Here is a 24,463-nt window from a genome sequence, read left to right as displayed (position 1 = left end):
GGAGAAGACTCTTGAGAGTCCCTTGGACTGCAAGGAGATCCAACCAGTCCATTCTGAAGGAGATCAGCCCTGGGATTTCTTTGGAAGGAATGATGCTAAAGCTGATACTCTAGTATTTTGGCCACCTCATGCGAAGAGTTGACTCACTGGAAAAGACTCTGATGCTGGGAGGGATTGGGGGCAGGAGCAGAAGGGGACGACAGAGGACGAGATGGCTGGATGGCATCACTGACTCGATGGACATGAGTCTGAGTGAACCCCGGGAGTTGGTGATGGAAAGGGAGGCCTGGCGTTCTGCGATTTATGGGGTTGCAAAGAGTTGGACATGACTGAGCGACTGATCTGATCTGATCTGATCTGTGTATCTAAGATTATTGATATTTATCCTAGCAGTCTTGATTACAGCTTGTGCTTCATCCAGCATGATGTACTCTGCATATAAGTTAAATAAGCAGGGTGACAATACACAGCCTTGATGTACTCCTTTCTCAATTTGGAAACAGTCTGTTCCATATCCTGTTCTAACTGTTGCTTCTTGGCCTACATACAGATTTTTCAGGAGGCAGGTAAGGTGGTCTGGGACTCCCATCTCTAAGAATTTCCCACAGTTTATTGTGATCCACACAGTGAAAGGCTTTGGCATAATCAGTAAAGAAGAAGTAGATACTTTTCTGATATTCTTTTGGTTTTTCTATGATCCAGTGGATTTTGGCAATTTGATTTGTGGCTCCTCTGCCATTTTAAAATCCAGTTTGAACATTTGGAAGTTCATGGTTCACGTACTGCTGAAGCCTGGCTTGGAGAATTTGAGCATTACTTTGCTAGCCTGTGAGATGAGTGCAATTGTGCTATAGGTTGAACATTCTTTGACATTGCCTTTCTTTGGGATTGGAATGAAAACTGACCTTTTCCAGTCCTGTGGCTACTGCTGCGTTTTCCAAATTTGCTGACATATTGAGTACAGCACTTCCATGTCACCATCTTTTAGGATTTGAAATAGCTCAGCTGGAATTCCATCAACTCCACTAGCTTCGTTTGTCATGATGCTTCCTAAGGCCCACTTGACTTTGCATTCCAGGATGTCTGGCTCTAGGTGAATCATCCCACTGTCATGGTTATCAGGTTCATTTAGTTCTTTTTTTGTAGTAGTTCTTCTGTGTATTCTTGCCACCTCTTCTTAATATCTTCTGCTTTTGTTAGGTCCATACCATTTCTGTCCTTTATTGTGCCTATCTTTGCATGAAATGTTCCCTTGGTATCTCTAATTTTCTTAAAGAGATCTTAGTTTCTTCCCCTTGTATCATTTTCCTCTATTTCTTTTAATTGATCATTGAGGAAGGTTTTCTTATCTGTTTTTCCTTTTCTTTGGAACTCTGCATTCAGATGGGTATATCTTTCCTTTTCTTTTTTTTTTTTTTTTTTTGCCTTTCACTTCTCTTCTTTTCTTAACTATTTGTAAGGCCTCCTCAGACAACCATCTTGACTTTTTTCATTTCTTTTTCTTGCAGATGGTCTTAATCACTGCCTCCTATATAATGTCATGAACCCTCCGTCCATAGTTATTCAGGCACTGTCTATCATATCCCTTGAATCTCTCTGTCACTTCCACTATATAATTGTAAGGGATTTGATTTAGGCCATACCTGAATGATTTAGTGGTTTTCCCTACTTTATTCAATTTAAATCTGAATTTGTCAGCTCCTGGTCTTGTGGATATCATAAGAGAATACTACAAAGTTATAGTATTGGCAACAAATTGGACAACCTAGAAGAAGCTGACAAATTTCTGGAAATATACAGCCTTTCAAAATTGAATCAGAAACAGACAATGTGAACATGCCAATCACTAGTGGTAAAATTGAATTTTTTAATTTAAAAAATTTCCAGCAAATAACAGTCCAGAATCAGACAGATTCACAGGGAAATGCTCTCAAAGATATAAATATCTACACTCCTATTCCAAAAAATTTCAGAGGACTCCTAAGTTCATTCTATGAAGACACTATGATTCTGATACCAAAAACTAGACAAAGATACCACAAAAAGAAAATTACAGGCAATATCTTTGATGAATATGTATGCAAAAATCTTAGCAAAATATTAGCAAACAAAATTTAACAATATATATAAAAATGATCATATACAAAGATCAAGTGGAATTTATTTCAGAGATGCAAGGATGCTTCAATATTTACAAATCAGTGTGATACATTACATTAACAGAAGAAAGAATAAAAATCACAGTATCATCTCAATAGATGCAGAAAAAGCATTTGACAAAATTTAACATCTCTTCATGATAAAAAGTCTTATCAAAGCTGATATAGAGGTAAATATCCTGTATATGTTGACATATATTCTAATATAATAAAGGCCATTTATGGCAAACCCACAACTAGCATCATACTCAGTGGTGAAATTGAAAGCCTTTCTTCTAAAACCAGAGACAAGAAAAGGGTGCCCACTTTTGCTACTATTTAACGTAGTATATGAAGTCCTAGCTATAGTAATCAGACAAGAGAAAATTAAAAGGCATCCAAATTGGAAGCGGAAAAAGTAAAGCTTCCACTGTTTGCTTTGCAGATGGCATGATACTTTATATAGTATGCTCTATCATCTCTACCAAAACTATTAGCACTAATAAATTAATTTGGTTAAGATGTAGAATATACTATTTATATATAGAAACTTGTTACTTGTCTATATACTAATAATGAATTACCAGAAAAAGTAAGGAAATAACCCCATTTACAATTGCATCAAAAAGAATAAAATACCTAGGAATAAACTCAACCAAGGAGGAGGAATATCCATACTCTAAGAAATATAAAACATTAATGAAGGAATCTGAAAATGATACAAAGAGGTGGAAGGATGTTCCATGTTCTTTGATTAAAGGATTTAACATTGTTAGATGTCCATACTACCCAAAATAATTTACATATTGAATGCAATCCCTATCAAAATACCCATAATATTTTTTACAGAACTAGAAAAAAATCTTTAAAAATTATATGGAATCACCCTGAATTGCCAAGTAGAGAAAAAAGAACAAAACTGGAGGTATCAATTCTCTGAATTCAAAATATACTAAAAAGCTACAGTGATCAAAACTGCACTGTTTGACATTAAAATGTACACATAAGTCAGTGGAACTGAATACAGAGGCCAGAACCCAAGGCAAAGCATTCAATACACAGTAATCCAAGTCTATGCCCCAAACACTAATGCTGAAGAAGCTGAAGTTGAATAGTTCTATCAAAACCTACATGACCTTCTAGAACTAACAAAAGAAAAGGATGTGACTTTCATCATAGGGGACTGGAATGCAAAAGTAGGAAGTCAAGAGATTACTGGAGTAAAAGGCAAATTTGGCCTTGGAGTACAAAATGAAGCAGGGCTAAAGGCTAACAGAGTTTCGTCAAGAGAACGATTGATCATAGCAAACACCGTCTTCCAACAACACGAGACTCTACACATGGACATCACCCCAGATAGTCAATACTGAAATCAGATTGATAATATTCTCTGTAGCTGAAGATGGACAAACCCTAAACAGTCAGCAAAAACAACACCAGGGGCTGACTGTGGCTCAGATAATGAACCCCTTATTGCAAAATTCAGACTTAAATTGAAGAATGTAGGGAAAACCACTAGGCCATTAAGGTATGACCTAAATCAAATCCCTTATGATTACACAGTGGAAGTGACAAATAGATTCAAGGATCTGGATCTGATAGGCAGAGTGCCTGAAGAACTATGATGGTTTGTAACAGTGTACAGGAGATTATGATCAAAACCATTCCCAAGAAAAAGAAATACAAAAAGGCAAAATGGTTGCCTGAGGAGGCCTTACAAATAGTTGAGAAAAGAAAAAAAGTTAATGAGGTGGATGAAACTGGAGCCTATTATACAGAGTGAAGTAAGCCAGAAAGAAAAACACCAATACAGTATGCTGCTGCTGCTGAGTCACTTCAGTCATGTCCGACTCTGTGTGACCCCATAGACGGCAGCCCACCAGGGTGCCCCGTCCCTGGGATTCTCCAGGCAAGAACACTGGAGTGGGTTGCCATTTCCTTCTCCAGTGCATGAAAGTGAAAAGTGAAAGTGAAGTCGCTCAGTCATGCCCGACCATCAGCGACCCCATGGACTGCAGCCTTCAAGGCTCCTGCATCCATGGGATTTTTCCAGGCAAGAGTACTGGAGTGGGGTGCCATTATACTAATGCATATATATGGAATTTAGAAAGATGGTAACAATAACCCTGTATACGAGACAGCAAAAGAGACACTGATGTATAGAACAGTCTTTTGGACTCTCTAGGAGACGGAGAGGGTGGGATGATTTGGGAGAGTGGCATTGAAACATGTATAATATCATATATGAAATGAGTCACCAGTCCAGGTTCGATGCACGATACTGGATGCTAGGGGCTGGTGCACTGGGACGACCCAGAGGGATGGTATGGGGAGGGAGGAGGGAGGAGGGTTCAGGATGGGGAATACGTGTATACCTGTGGCAGATTCATGTTGATATATGGTAAAACCAATACAATTTTGTAAAGTTAAAAAATAAAAATTAAAAAAAAAAGAAAAAAGTTAAAAGCAAGGGAGAAAAGGAAAAACATACTCATCTGAATGCAGAGTTCCAAAGAATAGCAAGGAGAGAAAAGAAAACTTCCTTAACCATTCATCTGCTGATGGACATCTAGGTTGCTTCCATGTCCTGGCTATTATAAACAGTGCTGCGATGAACATTGGGGTACTCGTGTCTCTTTCCCTTCTGGTTTCCTCAGTGTGTATGCCCAGTAGTGGGATTGCTGGATCATAAGGCAGGTCTATTTCCAGTTTTTTAAGGAATCTCCACACTGTTCTCCATAGTGGCTGTACTAGTTTGCATTCCCACCAACAGTGTAAGAGGGTTCCCTTTTCTCCACACCCTCTCCAGCATTTATTACTTGTAGACTTTTGGATCGCAGCCATTCTGACTGGTGTGAAATGGTACCTCATAGTGGTTTTGATTTGCATTACTTGAAAGCTGTGGTACATATACACAATGGAGTATTACTCAGCCATTAAAAAGAATACATTTGAATCAGTTCTAATGAGGTGGATGAAACTGGAGCCTATTATACAGAGTGAAGTAAGCCAGAAAGAAAAACACCAATACAGTATACTAACACATATATATGGAATTTAGAAAGATGGTAACAATAACCCTGTGTACGAGACAGCAAAAGAGACACTGATGTATAGAACAGTCTTATGGACTCTGTGGGAGAGGGAGAGGGTGGGAAGATTTGGGAGAATGGCATTGAAACATGTAAAATATCATGTATGAAAGGAGTTGCCAGTCCAGGTTCGATGCATGATACTGGATGCTTGGGGCTGGTGCACTGGGACGACCCAGAGGGATGGAATGGGGAGGGAGGAGGGAGGAGGGTTCAGGATGGGGAACACGTGTATACCTGTGGTGGATTCATTTTGATATTTGGCAAAACTAATACAGTTATGTAAAGTCTAAAAATAAAATAAAATTAAAAAAAAAAAAAAAGAAAACTTCCTTAAGTGATTAATGCAAAGAAATAGAGGAAAACAATAGAATGGGAAGAACCTAGAGATCTCTTCAAGAAAAGTAGAGATACCAAGGGAACATTTCATGCAAAGATGGGCTCAGTAAAGGACAGAAAAGGTATGACCCTAACAAAAGCAGAAGATATTAAGAAGAGGTGGCAAGAATACCCAGAACTATACAAAAGACATCTTAATGACCCAGCTAACCATTATGATGTGATCACTCACCTCGAGCCAGACATCCTAGGGTGTGAAGTCAAGTGAGCCTTAGGAAACATCACTATGAACAAAGCTAGTGGAGGTGATGGGATCCCAGCTGAGCTTTTTCAAATCCTAAAAGATGGTTCTGTTGAAAGTGCTGCACTCAATACGCCAGAAAATTTGGAAAACTCAGCAGTGGCCACAGGACTGGAAAAGGTTAGTTTTCATTTCAATCCCAAAGAAAGGCAAAGCCAAAGAATGTTCAAACCTACAAACATATAGTCAATTAATCTACAACAAAGAAGCAAAAATATACAATGGAGGAAAGACATGCCTTTCAATAAATGTGCTGGGAAAATCAGACAGCTATCTATAAAACAATGAGAGTAGAACATTTCCTGTATCTGTATGCAAAATAAACTAAAAATTGATTAAAGACCTAAATGTAAAACCTGTAACCATAATACCAGAAGAAATCATACGTAGAACACTCTTTGACATGTATAGTAGCAATATTTTTCTTTGATCTGACTCTTAAGGCAAAAGAAATAAAAGCAACAATAAACAAATGGGACCAAATTAAAGTAAAAAAAAAAAAAACTTTTCAACAGTAAAAGAAACCGTCAACAAAATGAGAGGACAGTCAAATAAATGGAATAAAATATTTGCAACTGATATGACCAGTAAGAGTTTAATATCCAAAATATATAAACAGCTTATACAACACAATATCAAAAAGAAGAAATCAAAAAATGGGCAGATAACTCCAAAAGACATTTTTTCCAAAGAAGATATACAAATGGCCAATAAGCCCATGGTACGAGGCTCACTACAGGTAATCATCGGAGATATGCACATCAAAATCTCAGTGAGAAATCACTTCATACTCGTGGCTATCATCAAAAAGTCTACAAATAACAAAAGTTGACAATGATGTGGACAAAATGGAACCACAGTACATAGTTGAGATAAATTAATGTATCCACTGTGGAAAATAATATATAGATACCTCAAAACAGTAAAAATAGAATTATCATATGATCCAGCAATTTCACTGTTGAGTACATATCTGAAGTAAACAAAAAGACTCATGCACTCCAATGTTAATAGCAGCATTATTTACAATAGTTATGATATGGAAGTATCCGTCAACAGAGTCAGTTCAGTTCAGTTCAGTCACTCAGTCATGTCTGACTCTCTGTGACCCCATGAACTGCTGCACACCAGGCCTCCCTGTCCATCATCAACTCCCGGAGTTCACACAAACTCTAATCTATTGGGTTGGTGATGCCATCCAACCATCTCATCCTCTGTCATCCCCCTCTCCTCCTGCTCTCAATCTTTCCCAGAATCAGAGTCTTTTCAAATGTCAGCTCTTTGCATCAGGTGGCCAAAGCATTGGAGTTTCAGCTTCAACATCAGTCCTGGATGTCATTTCAAACTTGTAATGCCATACATTTCTATCTATATGCTGTTCTAGTTCCATCCCAGCATTTTTTGTGTACTGTGTCTTTATTATCATTCAGTTTCAAAAAATTTTAATTCCTCAGGATTTTTTTCTTAAGGAGATGGGTTATTTAGAAGTATCATTTATAAGCATTTAAACATTTTGGGATTTTCTAAGTATCTAATGTTTATTGATTTCCAATTTAATTTCACTATGACCAGAGAATATATTTCATAAGGTATCAAATATTTGACTTTTTTAAGACCTACTTTGTGGATCACTATGTGGTTTACCTTGGCAAGTGATACAAGTGTGCTGAAAAAAATAAAATAGATTCATTGTAGTTGGGTATTTTAGCAGTTGTTTGGTGTTGTGTTCTTTGTTTTTGCCTCTTTAATTTTTGTGATTTTTCATTAAATGTATGTACATTTAGGATGTTTGTTTTTCTGGTGATTGTTTCTTTTAATATTATATATTATCCCTCTTATGCTTTTGTAAAATTCCTTGCCTTCAAATCTTTGTCTGATACTAGCTTAGGCATGCCAGTTTTCTTGTGGTTACTCTTTGCATGTTATAACTTTTCAGTCATTTACTTTTAACCCATCTTTGTCTTTATGATACATTTTTTGTAGAAAGCATATGGATTGCTAATAAACTGATTTTCTAAGAATAAACAGATGAGTGGATAAAGAAGATATGGCATACACACATGCATGTATACATGAAATATTATTCAATCATAAAAAGAATGAAATTCTGCCATTAGCAGCAATGTGGATAAACCTAGAGAGTGAAGAAAGTCAGACAGAGAAACACAATTGTTCAATGTTATCACTTATATGTGGGATCTAAAAAATGAAACAAAAGTATGCAACAAACATAGAAACAGACTCATACAGAAAAAAACAATGGTTACCAGTGGGAAGAGAGTAATGGTCACAATAGGGTATAGAATTAAGAGACACAAACTATCACATACAAAAATAATAACCTACAAGGATATGTTATGTAGCACAGGAAAATGTAGCCATTATTTTGTAATAAGCTTAAATGGAATATAATCTATAAAAATATTTAATCAGTATGCCATATATCTGAAACTAATATAATATTGTAAATCAACTATACTTCAATAAAAATAAAATAGAATAAAATAGAAAAATACCTACAAAAGACATCAGTTTAGTCAGTCATGTCTGACTCTTTGCGACTGCATGGACTGCAGCATGCCAGGCTTCGCTGACCATCACCAACTCCCAGAGTTTGCTCAAACTCATGTCCATCCAGTCAGTGATGCCACCCAACCATCTCATCCTCTGTTGTTCCCTTCTCCTCCTGCCTTCAATCTTTCCCAGAATCAGGGTCTTTTCCAGAGTCAGTTCTTTGCATCAGGTGGGCAAAGTATTGGAGTTTCAGCCTCAGCATCAGTCCTTCTGATGAATATTCAGGACTGATTTCCTTTAGGATTGACTGGTTTGATGCCCTTGCAGTCCAAGGGACTCTCAAGAGTCTTCTCCAACACCATAGTTCAAAAGCATCAATTCTTCAGCGCTCAGCTTTCTTTATAGCTCAACTTTCACATCCATACATGACTACTGGAAAAAAACCCTAATCTGACCCCACAAGAGACTGACCCAGACTTGCCTGTGAGTGTCTAGGAGTCTCTGGCAGAGCCGTGGGTTGGTGGTGGCCTGCTATGGGGTCGGGGACACTGAGTGCAGCAGTGCATGCACGGGACCTTTTGAAGGAGGTTGCCATTATCTTCTTTACCTCCACCACCGTTTAATCTCAGGTCAAACAACAGGGAGGGAACACAGCCCCACCCATCAACAGAAAATTGGATTAAAGATTTACTGAGCATGGCCCCACCCACAGAACAAGACCCAGTTTCCATCACAGTCAGTCTCCCCCATCAGGAAGCTTCCCTAAGCCTCTTATCCTTACCCCTCAGAGGGCAGACAGAATGAAAACCACAATCACAGAAAGCTAATCAAACTGATCACATGGACCACAGCCTTGTCTAACTCAATGAAACTATGAGCCATGCCATGTAGGGCCACCCAAGACAGCCAGGTCATGGTGGAGAGTTCTGACACAACATAGTCCACTGAAGAAGGCAATGACAAAAGGCATACATAAATGGAAAAATATTCTATGCTCATGAATTGAAAGAGTTCATATTGTTATAATACCCATATTACCCAAAATGATTCACAGATTCAATGCAATCCCAATTAAAATTTTAATGGTAGTTTCAACATAAACAGAAAAAAAAAATCCTAAAATTTGTGTGAAGCCACAAGATACCCCTAATAGCCAAAGCAATCTTGGGAAAGAAACAAAACTGGGGGCATCACACTTCCTAATTTCAAACTATAAAGAAAAAAACTCAGCTTTTTTTTTTCCCCTATGTAGGGAAAAACCCAATTGTTCCCCACTGTGTGTTTCTTTCTTGTGTGTCTCCTTTACCATTAGTAGAACACTCCTTCTTACACTTCTGGTGACCAAATGCCTGGAGGAATTTACCCACCTCAAGCAATTCTCTGCAACATCGCCTGAGTGTCCTGCACTACAATTATGACACTTTATACCCAGAGATTGCATCACATCCCACATGTTAAGGGCTCAGCCCTACAAGACTGCTCTCATCCCAACTCAGTTGCCATTCAGAAACCCAGTTTATCTCCTGTGGCCATGACCAACTGGCTATAGATTGGAGGTTAAAAAAACCTCCTTCTTAAGTCTGATCAATTTGCTAGAGAAGCTCATAAAACTCAGGGCCACACTGCCTCACATTTATCAGTTTATTAAAGGATATAATAAAGGATAAACTTCCCTCGTGGCTCAATGGTAAAGAATCTGCCTGCCATTGAAGGAGATGCTAAGAAAAGCATGCTCAATCCCTGGGTTGGGAAGATCCCCTAGAGAAGGAAATGGCAACCCACTCCACTAGTTCTAGCCTGGAAAATTCCATGGACAGAGGAGCCTCATGGGCTACAACCCACAAAGAGTCAGACATGACTGAGCACACCTTCACCTCACCACCGTAATAAAGGTTACAGATGGACAACCAGATGAAGAGATACCTAGGGCAAGCTCTAGGAGGACCCAAGTGTAGGAACTTCTGTACACATGGATTGGGAGTATGTCACCCTCCTGGTGTGAATGTCTTCACCAGCCAGGAAACTCTCTATGGCTGCACTATTGGGATTTTATGGAGGTTTCCTCATGTAGGGGTGGTCAATTATCAACTCCATGTCTAGCCTCTCCCCTCTCTGGAGGATGGGAAAGGGAGGGGGCAAAACTTGCAACCTTCTAATGATGGCTTTATCTTTCTAGTGACAAGCCTCCATCCAGAAGTCCTGCAAGAGTCACCTCAACAGAACAAAAGATGTTCCTAGTGCTCATATCATGAAAATTTACTAGGGTTTTATGAGCTGTGTTAGGGTAGAATCAAAGACATATATTAGAACAAGATATCCTCCTGGTAAACACCTAGAAAATATCAAGGATTTTAGGAGCTCTGTGCCAGGAATAAGGAGCAGAGATCAACACATATATTTTATATTATCTCATGTAAACTATATTACAAAGCTATAAAAAATCAAAAGAGTATGGTATTTGTATAAAAACAGACACACAGATCAATGGAAAACAATAGAGCACTCAAAAATTAACCCATATATATAAGATTAATTATTTTACAACAAAGGAGCCAAGAATAAACAATGAATAGAGGATGGTCTCTTCAGCAAATGGTGTTAGTAAAACTCTACAACCATAAGCGAAAGAAAGAAACTGAACCATCTCACACCATACACAAAAATCAACTCAAAATGCATTGAAGACTTGAATGTAAGGCCTGAAACATTAAATACCTGGAAGAACACATGGGGGTAAGCTCTTTGACATTGGTCTTGACAATTTTTTTCTTTGATTTGACACCCAAAGTAAAGACAACATATGCAAAAAACAAACAACTATTACTACATCAAACTAAAAAGCTTCTACATATCACACATAAAAAGATGCTCAACACGATCAATCATCAAGGAAATGCAAACCAAAACCAAAATGAGGTATCACTTCACACATGTTAGAATGGCTACCATCATAAGGGATAACAAGTGTTGAATAGGATGTGTATAAAAAGGACTCATATGAATTGATGGAGCTACTATGGAAAAAGAGTAGTTCCTCTAAAAAATAAAATACAGAACTGCTATATTATCCAGCAGTTCCACTTCTGTGTATACATCAGGAGGGGAAAATAAAAATGTGCATATATATATATATATATATGCACATTTTTATTTTGAATATATATATATATATTCAACCATAAAAAGAATGAATCTTGCCATTTTTTATAACACGGATGAACTTCGGAAGCATTATACTAAGTGAAACAAGTTGAACAGGGGAAGACAAATACTGTATGATCTTATTTACATGTGGAATCTAAAAAGAATGAACTCATAATTACAGAACAGATTGATGGCTGCCAGAGATAGGGGCAGGTGGGAAGTGGGGAAAATGAGTGAAGGTGGTCAGAAGACGCAACCTTTCAGTTATAAGATAAATAAGTTCTGGGTATATAAGGCATAGCAGGATGACTATAGTCAACAATACTGTACTGCATATTTGAAAGTTGCTGAGAGAGTAGATCTTAAAAATTATTATAAGAAAACTCTGTAACTATGTGAGGTGATGGATGTTAACTAAACTTACCATTCTAATCATTTTTCAATATGTACATATATCAAATCATTATAATGTACACCTTAAACTAATACAATATTATATATCAACAAAACTGGAAATAGTTAAAATAAATATATATTACCAAAAAAGTTAATATCATCTGAAAACACCCATACATAAACTCTCAGAATAATTTTTGACCATGTATCTGGGCATCTCATAGACCAGTCAAGCTGACCCATAAAATTAACCATCACAAGTATCCAACAGGCTACTATGGAAGTAATATAGTATGAGTTCTGAGAATAAATTTTAAATGACATTGTGACTTCTGCTTTTTTCTCTTGTTCTATAAGAAGCCAGCTGGCATATCACAAGGACACTCAAATAGTCCTAGGGCACGGTTCTCCTGGTGAGGATATCTGGCCTCCAACCTACAGCCATGTGGTTGAGTCATCTTAGACTTAGATCCTCCAGTCTCAGTCCAACTTTCAGATGATTGCAGTTCTGGCCAATGTCTGGACTGCAACTTCATGAAAGTGCTCGAGCCAAAACCACCTTGCTTATATGCTCTCAAATTCCTGACACACAGCAATTGTGTGAGATAATGTGTGTTTATTCTTGCTTTAAATTAGTAAGGGTAATTTACTACTAGCAATAGGTAACTAATTTAAAAGTCATTAAACAAAAATAATTGCTGTGTACTTTCAAAAATTTCAAGGTCAGGAAAACAGAAAAACAAAAAGACTTTATCAGAATAAATGAGAAAAAAATAACACCACCACCAATCTAATGCAATGAATGATCCTAGAATGACTCAGCACCAGAAAAGAGTGGGTATGTGTTCCTTTGTGCATGAATTGGCACTTGCCTTCCCCCACATTTTTTGCCATAATAACGAATATTAGATGATTGGAGAAATCTGTACGGTCTGTCCCTTAGGTAATACATTAATTTCCTGTTTTTGCTCATTGTACTGAAATTATGTAAGACTATATTCTCGTTTTTAGGAAATACATATTGAAGTATTTAGAAGAGAGGCATCATGCCTGTAACTTATCTCAAAGAGTTCTAAAGTAAAAAATTATATAATTGTAATCATATACACTTATAAACCTATATGTGTATATATCTAAATCTCTATATAACTATATCATAGTTATTTATCTAGAAAGAGGGAGAGCTGGAGAATGAAAAAGAAAATATAGTGAAATGTTAACATTTGGATAATTTGAGTGATGGATGTGTGGGGATCCTTTGTATTATTTTTGCAACTTTTCTGCCTTAGTTATTGCAAAATAAAAAGAAAAGGGCATCAGAGGTGGTTGCTATTCCTTAGTTTCCTTTGTAAGTAAACGGTTTTCAAACGGAAGGCTGGAAACATGAATAACTTTTGAAATGAATTTAGCGAATCCAAACCAGAATTTTCAAGAGAGAGAAAGTGAGGGAAGGGGAAAGGAGAAGGGGAGAGGAGGGGAAGGGAGAGTGAGCAGAGGGAGGAAGGGTTGGACGGGGGAGGAAAGGAGATGATAGAATAGGACAGGACAGGAGAGCATCATGGATTGGTGAAGGTAGTGCTATTTTGCTTCGGAGCCCCAGCGGCAAAAGTAGATGCCCTGGGCTGCGCGGTCCAAAAAGTTGGAAAGCGAGTGCACTGAAGATTGGAGTCTGAGCCAAGCAGTGAATCAGAGTTTCTCCGCCCGCCGGCCGCGTGCCAACCCGCAGCTGCTTCTGCCACCCTCACGGTGTGGTCCCGCCCCCACAGCCTGCAGGTGTGCACTCAGGCTAGCACGTGGTGCCAGATACTACTTAAGGGCCCACCTTCCCCTGCTTGCAGCTGCCAGCTTCTCTAGCCCTGTCTTCCCGGAGCTGCTGGAGGCTCGCGGGTCTCAGAACGCATCCCGCCGCTGGGGCTGCAGCCGTGGCATGGGCGCCGCGGGCCCGATCTGGGTTTTCTTGACTCTTCTCGCGCCGGGGGTCCTCGGTGAGCTGGGAATGGGATCATGGAGGTAGGGACGCGTCTGGGACCGGGATGGCCTCTGTGCCACGATGCAAAGGAAGCAGTCAAAAGTGAGAAGGTGGGACAACCTTGCCTGCTTCTCGCTCGTTTGGGGCACCTCTCTTGGTCCTGAAGGTCTTCGCTCGCTGCTCCCGTGCTGGGGCCACCAGTATCGCTGGCTGCATGACGGAATGGCACTATGTGATCTGTCCAATGTATCCTGTGGCGTGACGTGCCCGCCCCGTGCTCGCCGGGCTCCGAGCGGCCGGGACTCAGCGTGTGCTCAGCGCTCTGGGTCCCGCAGGTCTGCGAGCGCTAATGCCGAGACACTTATCCGAAACCTAGTTGTGCTGAGTGCAGTTGTATGCTCCGCTAGGCGCGGGAGTTTCTGCACACACTGAACGCCCCCCTGCCAATAAAAACAGCACAGCCTCCCGCTAGCTTCCCAAAAAGGAACAATGTCTGATTCCCAGGCGTGATTCTCATATATATATATTTTTAATTTCGATGTGATATTGGTAGAGAGATCCTAAATGCTAAACATCTGGAGCTACTTAGAAAAGCTGATATATGAATAAAAAACTGCAGTTCTTTGTGTTATTTATTGGCAAGGGCACCAGAAAGTGTCATTCAACGTTTATTATAATTTTCTTCCTCCAGATTGGTTTAATTTTAAATTGTAATTTAAATTGTAAATTAAGATTGGAGTCTCTTGGTAATAGGCTAAGTATAACTGTCTAATAATTTTCAGAGGACAGTGGATAAGAAATTTACTGTATACAGACCTCAATACCTACGTGACTTTTAGCAAGTCATTTAGTTCCCAAGCCTCAGTTTCTTCACCTTTAAAAGGAAGCTATTGATAAGCAGCCCTACCCTTACCTGAATAGCAGATGAAATTAAGCAAATGAAAGCTGGATGTTTGATGTTATTACTAAATGCCAATAATAAGATGACTATCTGGATCTGTTTTGATGGAGTCAGCGTTTAAGCTTGACCACTGCCAACTTGCTAGGGGATATTGCATACTTTGGTTCTATTACAGTTTACTTTGTCAACTTCCTAACATTCAACTTTTTCCTGACCCTTAATTGAACATTTCCCCAAACCACTATCTTCATGCCTCTCTCTCCTACCTATTAACTCTCTTTGAACAAATGTACTTTCACAACTTTCTCTAACACATCTTTGTGGCATTGTTCCTGACCAGACTTCTTGCCAGCGTTCCATTCGTTTTTCTAAATTTCAGAGAGGATGTTATCAATTGAAAATCAACTTCTTTAGCAACCCTGCCAATTCATTGTTCCCCCAAGGATGCCAGAGCATCCCCTTCCAGTACCAGAGCAGAACTATCCTCTCAGTCACTTAACTCCAGACACACGAAAGAGCAGGTTTACTGAACTGCCAGCTGTCATAACTAGTGTGCTTCTGTTGTTTGTCTTATCATTCTCACACCAGTATTCTGATCATTCTCATTATGATTACCTTTGTAACAACCTCCTCTCTTACAGGTTATTCTGATACTTGTCCAACCTTTCCAATCATGAAAACTAAAAATATCTTTTTCATTATTTCACTCCCTTGCTCAAAAATCTAAAAGGGCTTCCTACTGACTGTGGAATTAAGCCTTTGGATCTCACTTAAGCATACCCCTCCTGATTCCCTACCACTTCCTGCTCGTCTTGCCTGACTGTCACCCCATGATCTCTTGCTCATGCTCTGCCCATACCCTCCTCCTACTATGTATCCTCCCCTGTCCATCCCTTGGCTCTTGGCCAGTTCCTGCCTCTGAGGATGCTTAAGAAACTCTTGACATTCCTTTTACAAAAAGTATGCATACATATATTTTTCCAGTTTTATTGAAAAATAACTGATATACATCACTAAGTTTAAGGTGTACAGCATGATGGTTTGATTTGCACATACTGTAGAATGATTACCACAGTAAGTTTAGTTAACATCCATTTAGTTAACATAAGATAAAAAGAAAGGAAAAAAAAATTTCTCCTTGTGATGAGAACTTAGTGAAGTGAAGTAGCTCAGTCGTGTCCGACTCTTTGCAACCCTGTGGACTGTAGCCCACGAGGCTCCTCTGTCCATGGGATTCTCCAAGCAAGAATACTGGAATGGGTTGCCATTTCCTTCTCCAGGGGATCTTCCCAACCCAGGGTTTGAAACCAGGTCTCCCGCATTGCAGGCAGACGCTTTAACCTCTGAGCCATGAGTGAAGCCAATGAGAACTTAGGACATACTCTATTAACAATTTTCCCACACATCATAAAACCATGTTAATTATAGTTATCATGTTGTACATTACATTGCTATACTTATTTTTCATATAACTGGAAATTTAAAACTTTTGATCATCTTCCTCCAATTCTCCTCCCATGCTCTGTCTTCAGTAACGGTAAATCAGATCTCTTTTTTTCTTTGAGTTTGGTATTTTTGTTTTTAGATTCCACATATAAGTGAAATGATACATTATTTGTATGTCTCTGACTTATTCACTCAGTATAATGCCTTCAAATATCATCCATGTTGTTGTGAATGGTAGGATTTCCTTGCTTTTTAATGGCTGAATAATATTCCATTGTATATATTCATCCACAACTTCTTCGTTCATTCATCTGTTGATGGACAACTAGGTTATTTCCATGTGTTGGCTATGTTTACATGTATAAATAATGCCACTATGAACATGAGGGTACAGATATCTTTTCAAGTTAATGTTTTCATTTTCTTTGTATATATCCCTAAAAATGTAATTGTTGAATCATATGATAGTTCTATTGTTAATTTTTTGAGGAATTATGGTGCCTTTGGTTTCTGGGTTCCATCTTACCTTCCAGAGATATGTCTGGGAGTTGGCCTAGAAATCCAAGATTTAACAAGCATTCTGAAAAATTCTGAAGCAAGTGTTTTAAAGACCAAATTTCCTTCTCAGAGTGGTTTTGTTTTTCCCCTTTTGCCTATTTGCATAAACCAATTCAAATTTCTTATACTCTTAAGTTTCACTCTTACCTTGACTGACAGCCTCACCTCACTCAACACTAAGGAAACAAAATCATTAAAAGAAATTCCCCTATTTTCCAATCATTTACCTCTGTCTGAAATCAGATCCTTTTCTCTCCTTTGCTTAAAACCTGCCAAGGGTTTCCCATCACACTGAGACAAAATCCATGCTCCTTAAACTCAATGCCAAGCCTCTGCCTCTCTCTGAAATTCTCTATATTCCTCACTCACCACCTGTGTTCCAGCCATGCTGACCTTCTTTCTGTTCCTTAATTGGAGTCACACTTGTTTAGCTATTGCACTAGTTTTCCTCTGTTAAATCTTGTCTACAGGTCACCCCTTACCTGTCTCCTCAACATTCATGTCTCAGACCCACTGTTATTCTTCTCTGACTCTCTGACTCTTACCTGAAGTAGCTCCTGCCCCAGGCCACTCTATCACACAACCATGTTCTTTTTTCCACAGAGCACCTATCATCATATAAAACCTTTTAATTTATTTACTTGTTTGTTCCCTTACCAGGCCATGTGAACAAGGCCTTTATCTGTCTTATTGCCTGATGAATCCCCAGCATTTGCACATATCTAGGAGTTCAGTAAGAAATTTCTATTTTCTTCTATAACAATGGAAGAAGTATCCTTCCTCCTGACAAAAGTCAACTCCTCTTTCTGTATTCATGATCACAATCCATCCTGTTTCCTGTGCAAAGACTTTACCTCTGCAGATATCCCCTGTCTCGTATCATCCATTTGTATCTCTCCCTTGGATGATCCCCACCAGCAGTTAAATATGCCCCAGGGCATCCTTTCTTTGGTTGCAGGAAGAAACTTTTCATGATCCAGTGGCATTCCATTTTTTTGTCCTTTTTCTCATCTTTCTCAGCAAAAATTCTCATTGACTACTTCCTCACACTTATTTTTCTCATTAATCCTTCCCAGACAGGCTTCTTTCCACACTATTGTCTTGAAGCTATTCTCATCAAGGTCAGTACTGACCTTCTGCTAACAAATCCAATGGTCATTTTTCTATCTTTATCTTTCTCAGTCTTTCAGCAAAAGCTGACTGACTTCTGCCTCTTGAAACAGTTTTCATCATCATCTTCCAAAACAAGACACTCGTATCTATTTTTTTCCTATTTTTACCTATTTTCTCTGGTTACCTTTAGTCTCTTTTGCCCTATCTCTAATATTTTTAGAGGGTCTTAGGGTTCAGTCCTGGGCCTCTTCTGTTTTCCTCCATACTTTCTTCCTAAGAGAGCTATCCAGTCTCACGACTTTAAATACTATTTATATGTTGATGACTCATACGTATTATCTGTAGCCCTGAGCTCTCTCCTGAGAGGCAAATTTGTGCATGCAATTACATTTGCATCTTAATGTCCACTGAGTATGTTAAATATACCAAGCCTAAAGTGGAACCAATTCTGTACATTCCCCACAACACACACATGTGCACACGCACACACACACACGTGCACACGTGCACACACACACATACACACACACAGACACAGGTCCATTCCAATCTCAATACATTGTATTACCGTCAACCAAGTAGCTCAAATCAAAAGCTTAAAAGCCATTTATTAGGTTTTTCCTGGTGGTCCAGTGGTTAAAACTCTGTGTTCCCAATGCAGGGGGCTTTGGTTTGATCCCTGGTCAGGGACCTAGATCCCACATGCATCAAATAAGTCCCAGTGCAGTCAAATAAGTGAATAAATAAAATAAATTTTGTTTAAAAAAGCCTGGAGCCATTACTGAATAGTCCCATTCCCTTAGCCCCACATCTAGTACAATGGAGTCCTACCAATTTTATTTCTATAGTATATTCCTAGTTTATCTGTTTCTGTCTCCTTGTATCCAAGCTTTATTTTATTTGGGGTAATCTACTTTAATAGCCTCCAGATTTTACTTCCTACTTCTGAAAGTAAAAGTCCAGTCCATTCTCCATCCAGTTACCAAATTATTCTTTTTAAAAGTTAAACTAGATCACACGACTCTCTTGCTTGAACTCTCCAATGACATCCACCCAAAAGAACATGGTGACATTCTACTGTAGACTAAGAAGCCCTGTGCAATTCTTTCTGCTGGGCTTTCTAGCTTCATCCCATTCCACTCTGATCACCAAATTCCAGCCACACTTGCCTTTTGTCTTTGTGACCTCATGGACTGTAGCCCACCAGTCTCCTCTGTCCATTGGAATTCTCCAGGCAAGACCACTGGAATGGGTAGCCATGCCCTGGGATCTTATCAACCCTAGGATCGAACCCAGGTCTCCCACATTGCAGGCAGATTCTTTACCATCTGAGCCACCAGGGAAGCCCTAGTCTATTCCTAAGGCATAGCAAATCCATTGCTTTTACCCAGCACTTTACCTTGCTGACACCTTCTTATCCTTCAGTCATAACTCAAATCTCTATTCTTCATAGGTCTTCCTTAATCATCATAACTGAAGTTGTATGCCATCCTGTCTCCTCTTTTCCCAGTCCATTACATTTTGATACATAATTCTGTTTATTTCCTTTATATATCATCTATTTATTTATAGTCTACCTCCCTCTATTTTAATATAAATTCCATGAAGGTGAGAACCTTGTGTCTAATGTTCACTGATGCATATTCTGTATTTAAGACAGTATCTTGGTTAATACCTGCACTGGTCATTCAAAAATTATCAAATAGTAAGGAAACCCAGTGTTTTGATATTTGATCATAATAATTCTCATTATCTATAATATTTTCTCCTTCTATCTGCTATCTGTCTTAAATTTCAGGTTTATTTTTATTATCCTATATATTTGTTCTTTATTCATTTCAAATGGACTTCTAAGCCAGTTCAGGTAAATCTCCTTAAACACAAATAAAGAATTAAATATACTTTTGTTCTCTAGAAACTCCTTTGCATACTTAGTTTTAACATAGTTTATGTAATGTATATGTCAATATTTTGTCACTATCTTCTATTTTAGATCCTGTCATTATTTATACTGATGTTTAGTCCTGATTTTAAAAAGATGTGAAGAGGGTCCAACTTAAGAAAAATAATGTTACTTAATGGTTCATAGATAACGTTCACTTTTTTTTATGTGGAAAACATAATTTTGGAATTTCTGTCCTCTGACCTGGGATTTTGATGATTTCATTACTAATAAGAGCTGAAAAGTGAAAGTGTTAGTTGCTCAGTCAAGTCTGACTCTTTGTAACCGCATAGACTGTAGCACACCAGGCTCCTCTGTCCATAGAATTTTTCAGGCAGGAATATTGGAGTGGGCTGCCATTCCTTTCTCCAGGGGATCTTCCCAACCCAAGGATCAACCTTAGGTCTCCTGCATTGCAAGCAGATTCTTTACAATCTGAGCCACAAGGGAAGCCCTATTAATAAGAGTTGGTGTCCCCCCAAAGAGAGAAAGTTCCTAAGTCTCTTTGAAGATAAGAATTTCCTAATATTTCTCATCCAGAAAGTGTGATTCTTACTTAATTTCACCCCCAAATGTCATGTTATAAATTAACTTCTGCATTTTGCTTCTCCAAGATCTTGGTTGCATCTTAGTCCATATCATCACTACTGAATTAATCTTGTAAATTCAGACAGGTTTTCAGCTTGTGGAATTATTTAGGGTTGTTCTTATTCACATTGGATATGTATAGGTTAAATCATTTGGTTAGGGTGAATTGACACAAATAATGACAGGGTCATGAAGTTGGTCTTCATTGAGGTCAAACCCTGACTTTCCCCATAGAGTCTTGCTGTTTTGCAAAAGTATGTGCTTGAAGACATTTGTAGGTGTTAATGGAGGAAAACAGAAGAGTTGAGAAAAGAAACAGGAGACCTACAGTGTGACATGGGTCCCAACAGTAAAGGCTATTCTTAGATCCTGTCGACCAGTTCAGTCACTCAGTTGTGTCTAACTCTTTGTGACCCCATGGACTCCAGCATGCGAAGCTGCCCTGTCCATCACCAACTCCCAGGTCTTGCTCAAACTCATGTCCACTGAGTTGGTGATGCCATGCAACCATCTCATCCTCTGTTATCTGCTTCTCCTCCTGTCTTCAATCTTCCTCAGCACGAGGGTCTTCTCCAAAGAGTTGGTTCTTCCTATCAGGTAGCCAAAGTATTGGAGCTTCAGCTTCAGCATCAGTCCGTCCAATGAATATTCAGGACTCATTTCCTTTAGGATGGACTGGTTGGATATCCTTGCAGTCCAAGGGGTTCCCAAGTGTTTTATCCAACACCACAGTTCAAAAGCATCAATTCTTCGGTGCTCAGCTTTCTTTATAGTCCAACTCTCACATCCTAACATAACTACTGGAAAAACCATAGCTTTGACTATACAGAACTTTGTTGGCAAAGTAATGTCTCTGGTTTTTAATATTCTGTCTAGGTTAGTCATAGCTTATCTTACAAGGAGCAAGCATCTTTTAATTTCATGGCTGCATGGCTGCAGTCACCATCTGCAGTGATTTTGGAGCCCAAGAAAATAGTCTCTTACTTTTTCCATTGTTTCTGCATCAATTTGCCATGAAGTCATTGGACCAGATGCCATGATCTTCATTTTTTGAATGTTGAGCTTTAAGCCAGCTTTTTCACTCTCTTATTTCACTTTCATCAAGAGGCTCTTCACTTCCTCTTCACTTTCTGCCATAATGGTGTTGTCATCTGCATACCTGAGGTTATTGATATTTCTCCCAGCATTCTTGATTCCAGCTTGTGCTTCATCCAGCCCAGCATTTTCATGATGAACTCTGAATATAAGTTAATTAGGCAGGGTAACATTATACAGCACTGACATACACCTTTCCCAGTTTGGAACCAGTCTGTTGTTCCATGTCCTGTTCTAACTGCTGCTTCTTGACCTGCATACAGATTTCTCAGGAGACAGGTAAGGTGGTCTGGGATTCCAGTTTCTTTAAGAATTTTCCAAAGTTTGTTGTGATCCATATAGTCAAAGGCTTTGGCAGAGTCAATAAAGAAAAAGTAGATTTTTTCTGGAACTCTTGCTTTTTCTATGTTCCAACGGATGTTGGCAATTTGATCTCTTGTTTCGCTGCCTTAGAAATCCAGCTTGAATATTTGGAAATTCTTGGTTCAGGTACTGTTGAAGCCTGGCTTGGAGAATTTTGAGCATTACATTGCTAGGGTGTGAGATGAATGCAACTGTGCAGTAGTTTGAGCCTACTTTGGCATTGCCTTTTTTTGAGATTGGAATGAAAACTGACTTTTCCCAGTCCTGTGGCCACTGCTGAGTTTTCCAAATTTTCTGGCATATTGAGTGCAGCACTTTCACAGATTCATCTTTTAGGACTTGAGACAGCTCATCTGGAATTCCATCACCTCCACTAGCTTTGTTTGTCATGATGCTTCCTAAGGCCCACTTAACTTCCGAATCCAGGATATCTGTCTCTAGGTGAGTGATCACACCATTGTGGTTATCTGGGTCATTAACATCTTTTTTGTGTAGTTCTTCTGTGTATTCTTGTCACCTCTTCTTCATATCTTCTGCTTCTGTTAGGTCGATACCATTTCTGGCCTTTATTTTGCCCAATCTTGCATGAGATTTTCCCTCGGTATCTCATTTTCTTGAAGCAATATCTAGTCTTCCCATTCTGTTGTTTTCCTCTATTTCTTTGCATCGATTGCTGAGGAAGGCTTTTGTATCTCTCCTTGGTATTCTTTGAAACTCTGCATTCAGATGAGTATATCATTCCTTTTCTCCCTTGCTTTTCACTTTTTTTCTTTTCTCAGCTATTTGTAAGGCCTCCTCAGGCAATCATTTTGCCTTTTTGCATTTCTTTTTCTTGGGGATGGTCTCGATCACTGCCTCCTGTACAATGTCATGAACCCCCGTCCATAGTTCTTCAGGGATTCTATCACATCTAATTCTTTGAGTATATTTGTCACCTCCACTGTGTAATCATAAGGGATTTGATTTAGGTCATACCTGAATGGTCTAGTGGTTTTGCCTACTTTCTTCAATTTAAGTCTGATTTTTGCAATAAGGGATTCATGATCTGAGCCACAATCAGCTCCCGGTCTTGTTTTTGCTAAGGGTATAGAACTTCTCCATCTTCAGCTGCAAAGAGTATAATCAATCTGATTTCAGTATTGACCATCTGGTGACGTCCGTGTGTAGTATCGTCACTTGTATTGTTGGAAGAGGGTGTTTGCTATGACCAATGCATTCTCTTGGCAAACTCTGTTAGCCTTTGCCCTTTCATTTTGTACTCCAAGGCCAAATTTGCCTGTTACTCCAGGTATCTCTTGACTTCCTACTTTTGCATTCCAGTACCCTATGATGAAAAGGACATCTTTTTTTTGGTATTAGTTCTGGAAGGTCTTGTAGGTCATCATAGAACTGTTCCACTTCAGCTTCTTTGGCATTAGTGGTTGGTGATTACTTGAATTACTGTGATACTGAATAGTTTGCCTTGGAAATGAACAGAAACCATTCTGTCATTTTTGAGAATGCACCCAAGTACTGCATTTCAGACTGTTCTGTTGACTATGAGGGAGACTCCATGTCTTCTAAGGGATTCTTGCCCACAGTAATAAATATAATGGTTATCTGAATTAAATTCTCCCATTACAGGCCATTTTATTTCACTGATTTCTAAAATGTCGATGTTCACTCTTGCCACTTCCTGTTTGATAACTTCCAATTTTCCTTAATTCATGGACCTAACATTCCAGGTTCCTGTGCAATACCATTCTTTACAGCATCAGACTGTATTTCCATCACCAGTCACATCCTCAACTAGGTGGTCTTTTCACTTTGACTCAGTCTCTTTATTCTTTTTGGAGTTATTTCTCCACTCTTCTCCAGTAGCATATTGGGCACTTACTGACCTGGGGATTTCAGCTTTCAGTGTCTTATCTTTTTGCCTTTTCATAGTCTTTATGGAATTCTCAAGGCAAGAATACTGAAGTGGTTTGCCATTCCCTTTTTCAGTGGACAATATTTTGTAAGAACTCTCCCCATGCCCTACACAGCATGGCTCATAGTTTCCTTGAGTTAGACAAGGCTGTGGTCCATGTGAACAGCTTGGTTAGTTTTCTGTGATTGTGGTTTTCATTCTCTCTGCCCTCTGAGGGACAAGGATAAGAGGCTTATGGAAGCTTCCTGATGGGGGAGACTGACTGTGGGGGAAACTGGGTCTTGTTCTGATGGGTGGGGCCATGCTCAGTAAATCTTTAATCCAATTATCTGTGTGGGTGGGGCTGTGTTCCCTCCCTGTTGTTTGGCCTATGCCTCCACCAGAGACTCCTGTCTGTATGACTCCACCAATAGAAGTGTTGGCTACAAAAAGGCTGGATCCAGCTATAACCTTGGGAGGTCTGTGTTTCCCTTTGTGTCAGTTAGTCCATGTTTGTTCTTTGACTTGCATCTATAACTGTTTCAGATTTGTTTGAAAATGGAGATTTATAGATTTGATATTCAAATATACCATCATTCTGGAGTTGAAACTTGAACTGTCTTTCATATCTAGAAAAATTCTTTTCAAGGTACATTGTAAAGCATCAGGTCATTAC

The 24,463-nt window shown here is 38.9% G+C and overlaps 1 protein-coding gene across 4 annotated transcripts in view; it reads left to right on the top strand.

Moving 5' to 3' along the window:
• The first annotated feature begins 13,521 nt into the window (after nucleotides 1-13,521).
• Nucleotides 13,522-24,463, top strand: part of CR2 (complement C3d receptor 2) — a 47,576-nt gene continuing 36,634 nt past the window's right edge. For all 4 annotated transcript variants that reach the window (XM_025286130.3, XM_025286129.3, XM_006050014.4 and 1 more), the window contains exon 1: nucleotides 13,522-13,909. In XM_025286130.3, coding sequence (XP_025141915.2) covers nucleotides 13,537-13,909 — 373 coding nt within the window. In that variant the 5' untranslated portion in view covers nucleotides 13,522-13,536. The remainder of the gene's footprint in view (nucleotides 13,910-24,463) is intronic.

The sequence above is a fragment of the Bubalus bubalis genome, chromosome 5 (genome assembly GCF_019923935.1).
Source record: "Bubalus bubalis isolate 160015118507 breed Murrah chromosome 5, NDDB_SH_1, whole genome shotgun sequence".
In the NCBI taxonomy this organism is placed as follows: domain Eukaryota; kingdom Metazoa; phylum Chordata; class Mammalia; order Artiodactyla; family Bovidae; genus Bubalus; species Bubalus bubalis.
This window is presented reverse-complemented; position numbering and strand designations above follow the sequence as displayed.